Source organism: Salmo trutta, chromosome 12 (assembly GCF_901001165.1).
Source record: "Salmo trutta chromosome 12, fSalTru1.1, whole genome shotgun sequence".
Taxonomy (NCBI): Eukaryota; Metazoa; Chordata; class Actinopteri; order Salmoniformes; family Salmonidae; genus Salmo; species Salmo trutta.
In genome coordinates this window covers 46,824,870-46,841,974 of record NC_042968.1, presented here as the reverse complement: position 1 = coordinate 46,841,974, position 17,105 = coordinate 46,824,870, and the positions used below count along the sequence as shown (strand labels likewise).

General features: G+C 43.8%; 2 protein-coding genes across 2 annotated transcripts; both read right to left on the bottom strand.

The window, feature by feature from the left end:
* Positions 1–4,052: 4,052 nt before the first annotated feature.
* On the bottom strand, positions 4,053–9,554 carry LOC115203672 (nucleoside diphosphate-linked moiety X motif 19). The gene is made up of 3 exons (XM_029768596.1): positions 8,637–9,554; positions 7,881–8,088; positions 4,053–4,733 (listed from the first exon to the last, which is right to left on the bottom strand). The coding sequence occupies exons 1-3, from the start codon at positions 9,429–9,431 to the stop codon at positions 4,519–4,521; spliced, it is 1,218 nt and encodes a 405-aa protein (XP_029624456.1). The 5' UTR covers positions 9,432–9,554; the 3' UTR covers positions 4,053–4,518.
* A 3,398-nt stretch (positions 9,555–12,952) lies between these two features.
* On the bottom strand, positions 12,953–14,527 carry LOC115203687 (b(0,+)-type amino acid transporter 1-like). Its single transcript, XM_029768613.1, has 3 exons — positions 14,461–14,527; positions 13,728–13,902; positions 12,953–13,032 (listed from the first exon to the last, which is right to left on the bottom strand). The coding sequence occupies exons 1-3, from the start codon at positions 14,497–14,499 to the stop codon at positions 12,974–12,976; spliced, it is 273 nt and encodes a 90-aa protein (XP_029624473.1). The 5' UTR covers positions 14,500–14,527; the 3' UTR covers positions 12,953–12,973.
* Between the last annotated feature and the right edge of the window lie 2,578 nt (positions 14,528–17,105).

Below are 17,105 nucleotides of genomic sequence, written 5' to 3'. Positions count from 1 at the left end.
GGGTTTGTTAGTCTATGTTCTATCTAGTCTATTGTAGTTCTATGTTTAGTTATTGGGGTTGGACCTTAAATTGGAGGCAGCTGGTTATCGTTGCCTCTGATTGAAGGTCCTATAATAAGGAGTTTGTTTGTCATGGGATTTTGTGGGAGATTGTTTCTTGTTTAGCTGTGTACCTGACGAGACTGTCCAGTTCGTTTTTTTTTTTTTGTATACATTGTTTGTGTATTCCTTCTTCACTAAAATAAAAGAAGATGAGTATACATTTTCCCGCTGCGTTTTGGTCTACACCCTACGACACCCATGACAAGAGGAATAGCTGCACCAATGTTCAGTATGAAGCCCCATCACAGAGGAATAGCTGCACCAATGTTCAGTATGAAGCCCCATAACAGAGGAATAGCTGATAGGCAGCGGAGACACAATACAATGATCCTCCCTAGACTAGTCTACAACAATACAATGATCCTCTCTAGACTAGTCTACAACAATACAATGATCATCCCTAGACTAGTCTACAATGATCCTCCCTAGACTAGTCTACAACAATACAATGATCCTCCCTAGACTAGTCTACAACAATACAATACAATGATCCTCCCTAGACTAGTCTACAACAATACAATGATCCTCCCTAGACTAGTCCACAACAATACAATACAATGATCCTTCCTAGACTAGTCTACAACAATACAATGATCCTCCCTAGACTAGTCTACAACAATACAATACAATGATCCTTCCTAGACTAGTCTACAACAATACAATGATCCTCCCTAGACTAGTCTACAACAATACAATACAATGATTCTCCCTAGACTAGTCTACAATAATACAATACAATGATCCTCCCTAGACTAGTCCACAACAATACAATAATCCTTCCTAGACTAGTCTACAACAATACAATGATCCTCCCTAGACTAGTCTACAACAATACAATACAATGATCCTCCCTAGACTAGTCTACAATGATCCTCCCTAGATTAGTCTACAACAATACAATGATCCTTCCTAGACTAGTCTACAACAATACAATACAATGATCCTCCCTAGACTAGTCTACAACAATACAATACAATGATCCTTCCTAGACTAGTCTACAACAATACAATGATCCTCCCTAGACTAGTCTACAACAATACAATACAATGATCCTCCCTAGACTAGTCTACAATGATCCTCCCTAGATTAGTCTACAACAATACAATGATCCTCCCTAGACTAGTCTACAACAATACAATGATCCTCCCTAGACTAGTTTACAACAATACAATGATCCTCCCTAGACTAGTCTACAACAATACAATGATCCTCCCTAGACTAGTCTACAACAATACAATGATCCTCCCTAGACAGGGTCTATTGACTGACAGGGTCTGTTGACTGGCAGGGTCTATTTACCTTAAATGACAATCTAAACTAAGTAGGTGAGAGGTGGAGGGTGAACTCTCCCTGCCTGTCCACCTAGTGAGATGTGTCTCTTGTTGTCATGACTACCTGGAACACCTATTGAGATGTGCCTCTTGTTGTCATGACTACCTGGAACACCTATTGAGATGTGTCTCTTGTTGTCATGACTACCTGGAACACCTATTGAGATGTGCCTCTTGTTGTCATGACTACCTGGAACACCTATTGAGATGTGTCTCTTGTTGTCATGACTACCTGGTGGTCGTGTAGCTTGTGTCTCCTGTCTCCCTGGGTTTATGATCCACAGTATTTCTGAATCAATTGGCTGATATACACTGCTCCAAAAAATAAAGGGAACACTTAAACAACACAATGTAACTCCAAGTCAATCACACTTCTGTGAAATCAAACTGTCCACTTAGGAAGCAACACTGATTGACAATAAATTTCGCATGCTGTTGTGCAAATGGAATAGACAACAGGTGGAAATTATAGGCAATTAGCAAGACACCCCCAATAAAGGAGTGGTTCTGCAGGTGGGGCCCAGACCACTTCTCAGTTCCTATACTTCCTGGCTGATGTTTTGGTCACTTTTGAATGCTGGCGGTGCTTTCACTCTAGTGGTAGCATGAGACGGAGTCTACAACCCACACAAGTGGCTCAGGTAGTGCATCTCATCCAGGATGGCACATCAATGCGAGCTGTGGCAAGAAGGTTTGCTGTGTCTGTCAGCATAGTGTCCAGAGCATGGAGGCGTTACCAGGAGACAGGGCAGTACATCAGGAGACGTGGAGGAGGCTGTAGGAGGGCAACAACCCAGCAGCAGGACCGCTACCTCCGCCTTTGTGCAAGGAGGAGCAGGGGAAGCACTGCCAGAGCCCTGCAAAATGACCCCCAGCAGGCCACAAATGTGCATGTGTCTGCTCAAACGGTCGGAAACAGACTCCATGAGGGTGGTATGAGGGCCCGACGTCCACAGGTGGGGGTTGTGCTTACAGCCCAACACCGTGCAGGACGTTTGGCATTTGCCAGAGAACACCAAGATTGGAAAATTTGCCACTGGCGCCCTGTGCTCTTCACAGATGAAAGCAGGTTCACACTGCACACGTGACAGACGTGACAGAGTCTGGAGACGCCATGGAGAACGTTCTGCTGCCTGCAACATCCTCCAGCATGACCGGTTTGGCGGTGGGTTAGTCATGGTGTGGGGTGGCATTTCTTTGGGGGGCCGCACAGCCCTCCATGTGCTCGCCAGAGGTAGCCTGACTGCTATTAGGTACCGAGATGAGATCCTCAGACCCCTTGTGAGACCATATGCTGGTGCGGTTGGCCCTGGGTTCCTCCTAATGCAAGACAATGCTAGACCTCATGTGGCTGGAGTGTGTCAGCAGTTCCTGCAAGAGGAAGGCATTGATGCTATGGACCGGCCCGCCCGTTCCCCAGACCTGAATCCAATTGAGCACATCTGGGACATCATGTCTCGCTCCATCCACCAACGCCACGTTGCACCACAGACTGTCCAGGAGTTGGCGGATGCTTTAGTCCAGGTCTGGGAGATCCCTCAGGAGACCATCCGCCACCTCATCAGGAGCATGCCCAGGCGTTGTAGGGATGTCATATAGGCACGTGGAGGTCACACACTCTACTGAGCCTCATTTTGACTTGTTTTAAGGACATTACACCAAAGTTGGATCAGCCTGTAGTGTGGTTTTCCACTTTAATTTTGAGTGTGACTCCAAATCCAGACATCCATGGGTTAATAAATTGTATTTCCATTGATTATTTTTGTGTGATTTTGTTGTCAGCACATTCAACTATGTAAAGAAAAAAGTATTTAATAAGATTATTTCTTTCATTCAGATCTAGGATGTGTTGTTTAAGTGTTCCCTTTATTTTTTTGAGCAGTATATTTTAATTGTACAACTCAAATACTGCATTTTTTTAGCTAGACATACTGAGCGACAAAACATTAAGAACACCTTCTAAATATAGTTACACCACCCCCTTTTGCCCTCAGAACAGCCTCGGCGCGTCGGGAAGGGCCTCGGCGCATCGGGAAGGGCCTCGGCGTGTCGGGAAGGGCCTCAATGTGTCAGGCATGGACTGGCATTGTGTCAAAAGCATTCCACAGGGATGCTGGGCCATGTAATCTCCAATGCTTCCCACAGTTGTGTCAAGTTGGCTGGATGTCCTTTGGGTGGTGGGCAATTCTTGATACACACAGGAAACTGTTGAGTGTGAAAAATCCAGCAGCTTTGCAGTTCTTGACACACTCAAACCGCCGCCCCTGGCACCTACTACCATACCCCGTTCAAAGGCACTTAAATATTTTGTCTTGCTCATTCACCCTCTGAATGGCACACATACACAATCCATGTCTCAATTGTCTCAAGGCTTAAAAATCCTTCTTTCACCTGTCTCCTCCCCTTCATCGACACTGATTGAAGTGGATTTAACAGGTAACATCAATAAGGGATCAGAGCTTTCACCTGGACTTACATGTGTCATGGAAAGAGCAGATGTCCTTCATGTTTTGTAGACTCAGTGTATAATGGTGTGATAGTTCTAAAGAATGTTTCATACAAAACACACTGATGAAATAAATCTGTACAATTATGGACAAAAAATAATACATTGAAGTATTTGAAAACCAGATAAATTTCCATTGTCCCAGAATTGTAATACATTTATTTATTTAACCTTTGTTTAATCTAGGCAAGTCAGTTAATACAGCCTGGAATCGAACCAGGGTCTGTAGTGATGCCTCTAACACTGAGATGCACTGCCTTAGACCGCTGCGCCACTCGGGAACCCTTTAGCAGGTAGTAGAACACAGTAGTAGGGAAACCAGCAGCAAGACCATAGCAGCAGGCCTGTACAGTACAATACATGGGTCAAGTCACAAATGGCACCCTATTCCCTATATAGTGCACTACTTTAGACCAGAGCCCTATAGGACCCTATTCCCTATATATAGTGCACTACTTTAGACGAGAGCCCTATGGCACTCTATTCCCTATGTAGTGCACTACTGTTGACCAGATATTTGTGTATCTCTGCTGAAAAGTAATTGTAAATAGGGTTTCCATTTGAGTGTCAATCCATCTCTCAGAGCTGACTGCTGGTTCTCAGGATGGACCGTGTGAAGGGCAGCAGGTGGTTGTATTTGGGTGTGATGGTGACGACGGCAGCAGCGGTGTAGGGGTCCAAGGCTATGATACGGTGCAGTGCTGAGCAGCCCTGATGTATCTCATCAAGGCTCTGGTCTGTGTTCAGGGTCACATCCATCTGACACGACCCTTCCTCTGGGTACAGCTCGTCACCTGGTAAGAGGAGGAGACACACACACACACACACACACACACACACACACACACACACACACACACACACACACACACACACACACACACACACACACACGTTAAACGATCATCCGGCAGTAACCGTATCAAATCAGATTGACAGTTTTGACTTCACACGAGAAGAAAACCACCTAAATTCATCGGGAGAATAATATAACAAACAAAAAACAATTAAAAAATCTAAAGATCTCCTTTTCTCTCAACTGAGGAAGCCGGCTTGCTGGTAGCCCAAATCACCCTCCATGAAGTCAAAAGAGCACGAGGCGACGTGAATAAAGGGCGCGGGGCGACGTGAATAAAGAGCACGAGGCGACGTGAATAAAGGGCGCGGGGCGACGTGAATAAAGAGCACGAGGCGACGTGAATAAAGGGCGCGGGGCGACGTGAATAAAGGGCGCGGGGCGACGTGAATAAAGAGCACGAGGCGACGTGAATAAAGGGCGCGGGGCGACGTGAATAAAGGGCGCGGGGCGACGTGAATAAAGGGCGCGGGGCGACGTGAATAAAGGGCGCGGGGCGACGTGAATAAAGGGCGCGGGGCGACGTGAATAAGGGCGCGGGGGCGACGTGAATAAAGGGCGCGGGGCGACGTGGAATAAAGGGCGCGGGGCGACGGAATAAAGGGCGCGGGGCGACGTGAATAAAGAGCACGAGGCGACGTGAATAAAGGGCGCGGGGCGACCGTGAATAAAGGGCGCGGGGCGACGTGAATAAGGGCGCGGGGCGACGTGAATAAAGGGCGCGGGGCGACGTGAATAAAGGGCGGGGGCGACGTGAATAACGGGCGCGGGGCGACGTGACTAAAGGGCGCGGGGCGACGTGAATAAAGGGCGCGGGGCGACGTGAATAAAGGGCGCGGGGCGACGTGAATAAAGGGCGCGGGGCGACGTGAATAAAGGGCGCGGGGCGACGTGAATAAAGGGCGCGGGGCGACGTGAATAAAGGGCGCGGGGCGACGTGAATAAAGGGCGCGGGGCGACGTGAATAAAGGGCGCGGGGCGACGTGAATAAAGGGCACGTGAATAAAGGGCACGTGAATAAAGGGCACGTGAATAAAGGGCACTGGATAAAAATGTTATATCCTTGTACTGCTACTGCTGTATCATCACATTAATTATCTAAGTCCGTCTCAGAAATGGCTAATATATTTACTGTACGTTATCTGATGTTAGCAAGTTATGGAGTTCATGAACCTTATTTCAGAAGAGATTAATTAATTAATTAATATGGCTTATTTTTAGCCCTTTCCTGGGTACCTTACAAAGAAACAAAAAACAATGGCCTGAAACTCATATCTTGATTTTTTTCTAACAAATGGACATATGGGCAATTAATTATACATCTCCATATTTTAAAACGTTTTCTCGAAATAAGCTTTGTTGTACAATTAAAAAGATCAAATACACCGCAAACAGTCATCAATAACATAATGAATTCAGAGTTTGTGATATTATATGGAGGCTGAATATATTCCTTCCACAACCATCAGAACCACTAATAATTTCATTTGTTTATTAAAATAGTTGTACCTGCTTTTTTCCCCCGCAATTATCACTGATCTCTTTCAGGTTTGACTATAAAAATGTTAAAAAACACCCTTTTACTAAGACATTTAACCAGAACCATGAATAATGCACATTCACTAATAATGTAGCAGGTGTTATAGAACATAACACTGGTTCTCATCAACAATCTCTCAGGCCCACGTGCTAGTGAGTAGCCAGCTAATCTTTTATAGTCCAAGTTTAGCCAACTTGGATCAAGGTATTCCCTGTGGCTCAGTTGGTAGAGCATGATGTTTGCAACGCCAGGGTTGTGGGTTCGATTCCCACGGGGGACAAAAAAATGACATAAATAAAATTAAAAAACTCATGAAATGTAGGCATTCACTACTATAAGTCGCTCTGGATAAGAGTGTCTGCTAAAATGTAAGGTATAATTTCACAAGTTCTGAACTCAGCTAACAAGGCAAAACAGTTGAAATGTTATGAACACAGCACCCTGTCTGTCTCCAACTGTTTTAACAGCATTTTAGCCTGTCCACTTTGTTCACATGTTGAATTTAAAATGGCCTACCTAATTTCTCAGAATGAGAACGAGTTGTCATTTTATAAAACATAGACTAAACAGCTAGTATAACAATCTTTATTTGGCTAAAATGCTGCTAGCGATACGTGGTACCATAATGCGAGTGCGACAAACTGAGCATTAATTTTCTAGAATGAACGTTTATTGGTACATCCGTTTTAGTACGGGTTTGTAAAATTCACTCTGGCTATCTACTCTGTTTTCAGAGCGTTCTCGTCTGAGTGTGACAGAGCCAGAATAACTGACGAATTTACGAACGCTCAACACCCGTTGAATATGGCCGGTGTCAGTAAACGTTGCCAAGAAAATCGTAATTAATTTGTTGCTAGCAGCACAGTTGCAGTCACCAATGATCTGGATAACATGAAAACAGCCTAACCAGCTGTGCTTGGGCCAGTAAAATGGTCAGAGTGGGGTGTTCTCTCATTTGTGTCTGGAAGATGCTAGCAAGCTAGCCGAAGATAGCCAGTTAGCATAGCCAGTTAGCATAGCCAGTTAGCATAGCCAGTTAGCATAGCCAGTTAGCATAGCCAGTTAGCATAGCCAGTTAGCATAGCCAGTTAGCATAGCCAGTTAGCATAGCCAGTTAGCATAGCCAGTTAGCATAGCCAGTTAGCTTGGGTGCTTGACTGCTGTTGTTAGGTCAGAACGCTCGAATCAACCCTACTCCTCGGCCAGTGTCCAGTGTGCTCTCTGAACGCTTCGGGAGCAGAAGGCCCTGAATTCACGAACGGACAATCTGACAACGCTCTGAATTAAGTAAATGTAAACCCTAACCTGGGAGGAGTGATATGTAGTAATCAGACCCTTCATGTAGACCCTAACCTGGGAGGAGTGATATGTAGTAATCAGACCCTTCATGTAGACCCTAACCTGGGAAGAGGGATATGTAGTAATCAGACCCTTCATGTAGACCCTAACCTGGGAGGAGGGATATGTAGTAATCAGACCCTTCATGTAGACCCTAACCTGGGAGGAGGGATATGTAGTAATCAGACCCTTCATGTAGACCCTAACCTGGGAGGAGGGATATGTAGCAGCTGTCTGACACCATGCGGACAGGGAGCCACTGTTCACAGCCCTCTGAAGCTCTCTGTCTGGAGAAGCTGTGGAGGTCCTGCAGGGAGGGGAACCGGCACATACGGCTGAGATCATAGAACTGTGGAGGGGCTATCCACATCTTTCTGGCCTGGTAGCTGTGGAGGATCTCTGAGGGGGTGGACCACTGAGAGAGGAGAGAGAGGGGGAGGAGAGAGAGAGGGGGAGGAGAGAGAGGGAGAGGGGGAGGAGGGGGAGGAGAGAGAGGGAGAGGGGGAGGAGGGAGAGGGAGGAAGAGAGAGGGAGTGGGGAAGAGACAGGAAGGGAGAGGGGAAGAGACAGGAAGTTAGAGGGGAAGAGACAGGAAGTTAGAGGGGAAGGGAGGGTAAGAGAGGGGAAGGGAGGGGAAGAGAGAGGGAGGGAGAGGGGAAGAGAGGGGGAGAGGGGAAGAGAGAGGGGGAGAGGGGAAGAGAGGGGGGAGAGGGGAAGAGAGGGGGGGAGAGGGGAAGAGAGAGGGGGGGAGAGGGGAAGAGAGAGGGGGGAGAGGGGAAGAGAGGGGGGTGAGAGAGGGAGGAGAGAGGGATGGAGAGGGGGTTTAGTTTCAACTAAGATTAAATGAACAGTTTACAACAATATTATGAACTGATGAATACATCACGAATGAATACAGAGTCGCTTAACACTTTGAAACACCACAATAAAATACACTTTCACCTTACTAAGCTATGGTATCACCTTAAAGTGCACAATTTCCTTCTGGTCTTGTAGGGTGTGAGGTGGTGTTTCCTGCAAGCAGCAGATGTAGAAGGCCGTGTCGTACCTCCTCTGTTTCCCGTACACACCAGTAGGGGTCAGCCAGTTACCCCATTCATGCAGAGCCCAGATGTTAGGTAGACACTCCAGCTCCCTGCACATCCTGATGAAGTTACAGGGGTTCTCGTTTACCAACACTCTCCATTTAGCCAATTCACTCTTGTCACAGAGATCGGTTATTCTGGTTAATTCAGACGGACTGTATCTGTTGTTCTCGATGTTGTTATTCAGTAAAATACTCTCTTCCTCTTTTGACACGACTAAAAGTACACCTGACTCCTCAAACGTTTCCCTCACTGCACAGATTCTCAATGCGACGTCTCCTGGAACGGGAGAACCCAGTTTCTTTCTGTCCGTGGAGAAGATAGGAGGTCTCGTCTCCGGAGGCTGTTTCACAAATCCCAGTCCAAAATTCAGTGAGCTCCGAAAAGATTTATAAAGATCAAGCCATTGACTTGAGAAATCTGACGGATCCACCATACCGCCGGGAAAGACATAAGCATTCGGCATGAAACCACTCGTACCGCTTCGTTTCAACAACAACACTTCATAGTCGAAGGCGAACCTGTCAGGCAAGTTGGGATGTCCACTGATCACAGGTGTAGAGGTGCCTTTATCGACACACCTTGTCAAACTATCTACAGTGAGTTTATGTCTCGTACCAGCAGCTAGTATGACCGTCGCGGCTTCCTTCCAGTGTCTCAGAGCCGTATTCATCCTTTTATTCTCTCATTTACAATCATGTTATTCTGAAACAAAAAGTCCACATCAGCAAATGTTATTGTTTTGATGTGTCGTCATACGAGCAGGAAGGTCAAGGGCGTAGAAGAAGAACAGTGTTTCCGGTGTGTTGTGTTACTACGCCACCTACTGTTGTGGATGACTGATCTCACCATAGCCTCTATCAACGCAGTTCATGATGGTGATTAAACTGGGGGTGAAGGTTAAAGTTGAGGAAAGTGATTGATGTTTGTGGTTAGTAAACAGATACTGTCAACTTTTTATAAGATGACAAAAATGAATTGATTTGTGGGATTGAATTACAATTGAAGGGAAAGCCATTTTTTCACAAACACAACAACTCACTATCTACTTTTCAAGTCCAAGAAGAGAAGAGGTTTTGAAACGTTGAATTCAGTAGTATAAAATCTACATTCAGTTTAGAGTGACATCACACAGTAGGCAGTATAAGATTAACCATGTCCCCAGGTTCAACTGGCCGCTGGTGGACGAGATAGAAGACAACAAGGGACAAATATGTATTTTAACTTGTCAAATAACTATTAAAACCATAGATAATATAGAAGTGCTTGAACAGCGCAAACATGAGGGATTTTAAACAATGTCGAGGACAAGTAAAAAATAATGACATCATTTTGGTCTATTATGTTCTCTCTAGTCATGTACAAGAACAGCATATTGTCAGCGTCTCAAATGGCGCCCCGTTTCCTAGGGCATAGGGTGCGATTTGAGATGCAGACGTTGACCTCCTGTATCCAGTCAATTAGTTTGGGATCCAGACCGTGTAGACGGCTGCTGCCAACCTGCCAAGCAGAGCCTCTGTCTCATTATGATACACTACCTTCATTATCAGCTGCTGCCAACCTGCCAAGCAGATCCTCTGTCTGATTATGATACACTACCTTCATTATCAGCTGCTGCCAACCTGCCAAGCAGAGCCTCTGTGTCTTCAACATATATTGGCAGTGTCCTAAAAGCAAATATGTCCTCCTAAGCAGAGTTTAAACACAGAGGGGCATTATATAGACCATCTATATTGGCGATAGTCTCATAGGAGAGAAACAGACAGGATTCCAGCATTTCCAGCATTATGACACAGTACAGTACCTTCATTATGAGACAGTACATTACCTTCATTATGAGACAGTACAGAACCTTCATTATGAGACAGTACATTACCTTCATTATGAGACAGTACATTACCTTCATTATGACACAGTACCTTCATTATGAGACAGTACATTACCTTCATTATGAGGCATAACCTTCATTATGAGACAGTACATTACCTTCATTATGAGACAGTACCTTCATTATGAGACAGTACATTACCTTCATTATGAGGCATAACCTTCATTATGAGACATTAGCTTCATTATGAGACAGTACAGTACCTTCATTATGAGACAGTACAGTACCTTCATTATGAGACAGTACAGTACCTTCATTATGAGACAGTACAGTACCTTCATTATGAGACAGTACATTACCTTCATTATGAGGCATTACCTTCATTATGAGACATTAACTTCATTATGAGACAGTACATTACCTTCATTATGAGGCATTACCTTCATTATGAGACATTAACTTCATTATGAGACAGTTCATTACCTTCATTATGAGACAGTATCTTCATTATGAGACAGTACCTTCATTATGTGACAGCACATTATCTTCATTATGAGACAGCACAGTACCTTCATTATGAGACAGTACCTTCATTATGAGACAGTACAGTATCTTCATTATGAGACAGTACAGTATAGTAACGTCATTATGAGACAGTACAGTACCTTCATTATGAGACAGTACAGTACCTTCATTATGAGACAGTACAGTAACTTCATTATGAGACAGTACAGTACCTTCATTATGAGACAGTACAGTACCTTCATTATGAGACAGTACATTACCTTCATTATGAGGCATTACCTTCATTATGAGACATTAACTTCATTATGAGACAGTTCATTACCTTCATTATGAGACAGTATCTTCATTATGAGACAGTACCTTCATTATATGACAGTACATTATCTTCATTATGAGACAGTAATTTTTTGTTGTTGAAATTATGAGACAGTACAGTATAGTAACGTCATTATGAGACAGTACAGTACCTTCATTATGAGACAGTACCTTACCTTCATTATGAGACAGTACAGTATAGTAACGTCATTATGAGACAGTACAGTACCTTCATTATGAGACAGTACCTTAACTTCATTATGAGACAGTACATTACCTTCATTATGAGACATTACCTTCATTATGAGACAGTACATTACCTTCATTATGAGACAGTACAGTATCTTCATTATGAGACAGTACATTATCTTCATTATGAGACATTACCTTCATTATGAGACAGTACAGTACCTTCATTATGAGACAGTACATTACCTTCATTATGAGACAGTCCCTTCATTATGAGACAGTACATTACCTTCATTATGAGACATTACCTTCATTATGAGACAGTACAGTACCTTCATTATGAGACGGTACAATACCTTCATTATGAGACAGTACATTACCTTCATTATGAGACATTACCTTCATTATTATTATTATTATTATTAGGTCGCAGTTGTAAATGAGAACTTGTTCTCAACTTATTATTATTATTCTTCAACTTGCCTACCTGGTTAAATAAAGGTGAAATAAAATGTTTTTTTTTTGTTGAAATTATGAGACAGTACAGTATAGTAACGTCATTATGAGACAGTACAGTACCTTCATTATGAGACAGTACCTTACCTTCATTATGAGACAGTACAGTACCTTCATTATGAGACAGTACCTTACCTTCATTATGAGACAGTACAGTACCTTCATTATGAGACAGTACAGAACATTATGTGACAGTCTGTGTTTTCTAAGCCTGCGTCTGAAATGGCACCCTATTCCCTATGTACTAGTCAAAAGTGCACTGCTTTTGACTAGGGCCTATGGGGTAGTGCACCACAGGGAATAGGGTACCATGTCACAGTATCTAACGAAGGTGGCGCCCCTCCTCGGTCGGGCGGCGCTCGCCGGTCGTCGTCGCCGGCCTATTAGCTGCCACCGATCGTTGTTTCTGTGTCTGTTGGTTTTGTCTGTCTATCCCGCACCTGTTTTGTGTTTGTCATTAGTGGGGGGTTATTTAATGTGTATTTTCAGTTGGGGTTCTCGTGCGGGATTGTTCATTTGTTCACGAAGGACAGTTGTATTGTATCCGATTGAGAAGTCATTATATTGCCGGGCTGCGCCCCGCGCGCTGTTTGTTTTTTCAGTGCGCTTCTTTGTTTTTTTTGAGAAAAGTGTTTTCTCCTGGCGGACTTCGCTACACGCCCTGTGCCCAACGGCTATAGCGACTGGTATTTCTTATTAAAACTCAGTTGCTCCGGCCCTCTGTCTCCTGCTCCTGATTTCACATATCTACTGGTCCTAGACGCTCGTGACATACCATTTGGGATGCACTAAAATACATTTGTCCACATCAGTCAGTTTAAGCTGTTTATTATCTTCCTCTATTAGTTTTTCTCAGGAGGAACGACCTCCATCAGCAGCTGGAGGTACATGGTGATTGGCCCTGCAGGGGAGGTGAGAGGTTAAAGGTCAGATTGGACCAATCAGGCTAATTAAAGGTTAATAATACATAACTTTAATAAAAAAGGTTAATAAAGGTGACATCAGCCCAATCACAGCATGATCTATCGGCTCTGTGACCTTTTGAGTTGAACTCCACAATGACTGGAATTATCTAAAGGGGAAGAACCCCAGTACCCTCACCGAGGAATAAAACATTTTGATACATTAAAAAAGACCCAAGTTGCAGAAGATAATAGTGTCTGCTTCCCAAATGGCACCCTATCCCCTATATTATAGTGCACTACCTTTCACCAGGGCCCATAGGGTAGTGCACTACACAGGGAACAGGGGGCTATTTGGGACACAGACAGTGTTGTCTTCTAGTGCACTACACAGGGAATAGGGGTCCATTTTGGGATAAAGGCAGTGTTGTTTTCTTGTGCACTACACAGGGAACAGGGGGCTATTTGGGACACAGGCAGTGTTGTCTTCTAGTGCACTACACAGGGAATAGGGGACTATTGGGACACAGACAGTGTTGTCTTCTAGTGCCCTACAAAGGGAATAGGGGGTCATTTGGGACACAGTCAGTGTTGTCTTCTAGTGCACTACACAGGGAACAGGGGGCTATTTTGGGATAAAGGATCTCTCCAACCCTCAAGTGTCAACAACTCTGAGCAGTAGGTCGTTACTCACTCATGACCCTGCGTGTCCAGCTGAACTTGCGGTGTACGAAGGGGAAGTAGAGCAGCAGACCGCTGAGGATGAAGATGGTACAGTACAGATACTCCAGCTCTGGCTTGTCTATGATAGGTGCTAGGACCAGGTAGCAGGACACTATCACCACCAGCGCTGCTATGGCCATGGGACACTGTTGGGGGACAACCAGGACATAGCCACCTGTCAGTCTCACAGGAAGAGATCTGGTACAGTATTGCTCTAAAAACAGGTTAAGGGAATCTAGGATTCAGAAAAACATCAAAGCGGTTACCACCCCATTTGTTGTGGTAACCAGCTGAGGGATGTGGCTGGAGAAATGTAACCACTCTAAAATGTATAGACAGAGCTATGAATGTTAGGACTGACCATCCATGAGCTCAACCTGATAGTTATAACTTTGTTCTTCCAATAGCCAAGAGATGAGGGGCTGCAGGTAGCCTACTGGTTAGAGCTTTGGGCCAGTAACCAGCAGGTAGCCTACTGGTTAGAGCTTTGGGCCAGTAACTGAAAGGTTGCTAGATAGAATCCCCGAGCTGACAAGGTAAAAAATCTGTCATTCTGCCCCTGAACAAGGCAGTTAACCCACTGTTCCTAGGCCGTCATTGAAAATAAGAATTTGTTCTAAACTGACTTGCCCAGTTAAATAAAGGTTAAATACAAAAATTAATATACAGGACTTGGATGTATGACAATGTGAATCTAGTCTTACCTTGACTGGCCTCTTGAGTTCCTTCCTGGTGAAGCGCATGACGATGAGAGCGAGAGCTGTGAGACCGTAGAAACCCCACACGGCGAAACTGAAGTAGTTGATCAGCGTGCTGATGTCTGTTGGGATAATGTAGAGTACGGCCAGAATACCCTACAACCACAACAACAACAACAGAGGTGACTCACCACCTGGATTTGGTCTTATGTAGCAAAATGGGAAATGGTATTTGTTTTACAATGAATAAAAGTAGAGACTCAGAGCTACAAAATGGTAGATCATACACTACATTTGAGGAACAATGGGAAAGTAATTCTGCTTTTTATTAAGTTGATCAACTTGCCAAAGTGTTTCTACTGCTCTCAAAAACATTGCTGCCCTGAATTTAGCAGGCACTATTGAGAAAGATCAGTGGGAAAAAGTTGTGATGGACTACTTTCTGCACACGGTCAGTATGAACCGGAGTGACTTGACAACGCGCGGGCCAAACAAGCTGTACAAAAACAACGGAGTTATAGGGGTTCCAGTCTGCCGTGAAGTGTTCAGCCATGTATACGGGTAAGAGTAGCTACATTTTCAGATATCATAAGTTTCACATTTTGTCAGAAAGTAGTTTTTTCATTGTAAGTTAAAGAGTACTGTTAGCTAGCGAACGTTAGTTTGCTGGCTCGCTACCTAACATTACGTGTATGATCTGTTTCCTTGTTTACTCACTCTTTAACGATGTGAATCGTTAAAGAGATAGGTGGGGCTATGACTTGAGAGGGTGTGAACGATGCTGAATGGGTGTAGACAAAGAGGAACTCTGCAGTAGGTGTGCCAAAATATTCAAGGGTCATTTTCTCGAAAGTGAGGTTACAAGTTAATCAAGTTTCAAAGCAGAATGACTTTCCCATTATTCCTCAACTGCAGTGTATGATACACAATGTTGTAGCTCTGAGTCTCTACTTCTATCCAAAGTAAAAAACGCAATTTCAAATTTGACCAAATCGAGGTGGTCGGTCACATTTAAGGAACTTGACAAAGTGGTACTTTATTACTTAAACAGAATGTTTCCTAAAAGTTAAAATATGGTTACATTTCATTTCAATTTTGGTAATGTTCTAGGAACGTTCTCCAACTGGTTTGACATTGGAAATGTTCTCAAATAGTTCAGAGAACATTAAGAAACAGCATTATTCTATGGGACTTTCAGTATGTTTCCTACAGGTTTCAGTGAACAGTTGGCGCCAATTTCATCTTAAAACTTTTCCTTGGTGTTAAAAATAGTCTGGGAACAAAGTTAAAATGTGTAAATTGATAGTTCGGATTACAGGATGTCAAGGTCATATTTTTCCATATTCTGTTCCAGTTTAAAGGTTGTTCAGATTCATTTAGATCTGTGGACCATACTTTTTTAATGCTTAGAATGAGCTTTCCAAGAGTTGTTTATATATAAAGATCAGTCCTTTCAGGAGCCCAGGAAATGTATTTATATATCCTATCATAGGATGGTTCGGTAGTTGCATTTCCTAAGGGACTGCATACGCCAGCATATCTGACCTAAGTTGTAAATATCTGTAAGGGTACAGATTCCATATTTGGACCATTGAGGGGAAGCAAAAGGCCACCCTCCAGATCGCAAAGCATCATTGTGAAATATAGGAGTATGGGTATGCCATTTTGATTCCCAGTTACATTTTCCACCAAATAGATATTGTTTGAGGAATAATAGGACCAAAGCGTAGTGTACATTGATTGAGAGATGGTCTATCAGTGGGGACCACCTCTTCCAGGGCAATAGGAGAGACCATATTACATTGTTTAAGAGATATCAGTGGAGACCACCTCTTCCAGGGCAAGAGGAGAGACCATATTTCTCTCTATTCTCAGCCAGGGGCAGAAGAATAATGTCTAAAGTTTGGTATGGATAGTCCTCCTCTTTGCAAGTTTGTTCATGTTTATTTTTTCGTAATTTACCCATTTTTTCCCCCCAATTTCGTGATATTACGATTTTGTCTCATCGCTGCAACTCCCCAACGGGCTCGGGAGAGGCGAAGGTCGAGTCATGACCTGCCAAAATGCGCTTGCATCTGGACCAAAGCAGGTTTGGTAAAAAACGACTTTCCTCAGAACCTCCGTCTATTATATATCTTACAAGCTTCCTCTGAAACTAAAAGCAGCCTTTTTCTACACGAGAAGATCCTGACAACAAAATCGTAATGAAATCGCCTGTAGAACCCGCACCGTGTGAGCTACAAACTAATATGTCACCAGTATCGTCTGTCTGGCTGCCAGATGGTGATGCGTGATTCATCACTCTAGAGAACTCATTTCCACTGCTCCAGAGACCAATGGCGGAGGGCTTTACACCCCTCCACCCGATGCTTGGTATTGCGTATGGTGATCTAAGGCTTGTGTGCGGCTGCTCGGCCATGGAAACCCATTTCATTAAGCTTTCAGAAATACCCTTATGGTGCTGATGTTGCTTCCAGAGGCAGTTTGGAACTCGGTAGTGGAGTGTTGCAACCGAGGACAGACGATTTTACTTATGTACTTATACACTTATACTAATAGAAGGGGTGTCCACATACTTATACACACTGAACAAAAATATAAATGCAACATGTAAAGTCTTGGTACACAGCAGATTCAAAGAATGAACTAAT

Bases quoted from the DNA above. Each gene is read 5' to 3' on its own strand.
- LOC115203672 (XM_029768596.1), bottom strand. From the start codon at position 9,431: ATGAATACGGCTCTGAGACACTGGAAGGAAGCCGCGACGGTCATACTA. The intron at 8,089-8,636 runs GTGATACCATAG...CTCCTCTCTCAG, and splicing joins AGGAAATTGTGCACTTTAAG to TGGTCCACCCCCTCAGAGAT. The intron at 4,734-7,880 runs GTTAGGGTCTAC...TCCTCTTACCAG, and splicing joins CTACATATCCCTCCTCCCAG to GTGACGAGCTGTACCCAGAG.
- LOC115203687 (XM_029768613.1), bottom strand. From the start codon at position 14,499: ATGCGCTTCACCAGGAAGGAACTCAAGAGGCCAGTCAAG. The intron at 13,903-14,460 runs GTAAGACTAGAT...GTCCCCCAACAG, and splicing joins AACTCAAGAGGCCAGTCAAG to TGTCCCATGGCCATAGCAGC. The intron at 13,033-13,727 runs GTGAGTAACGAC...CCTCCCCTGCAG, and splicing joins CTGGACACGCAGGGTCATGA to GGCCAATCACCATGTACCTC.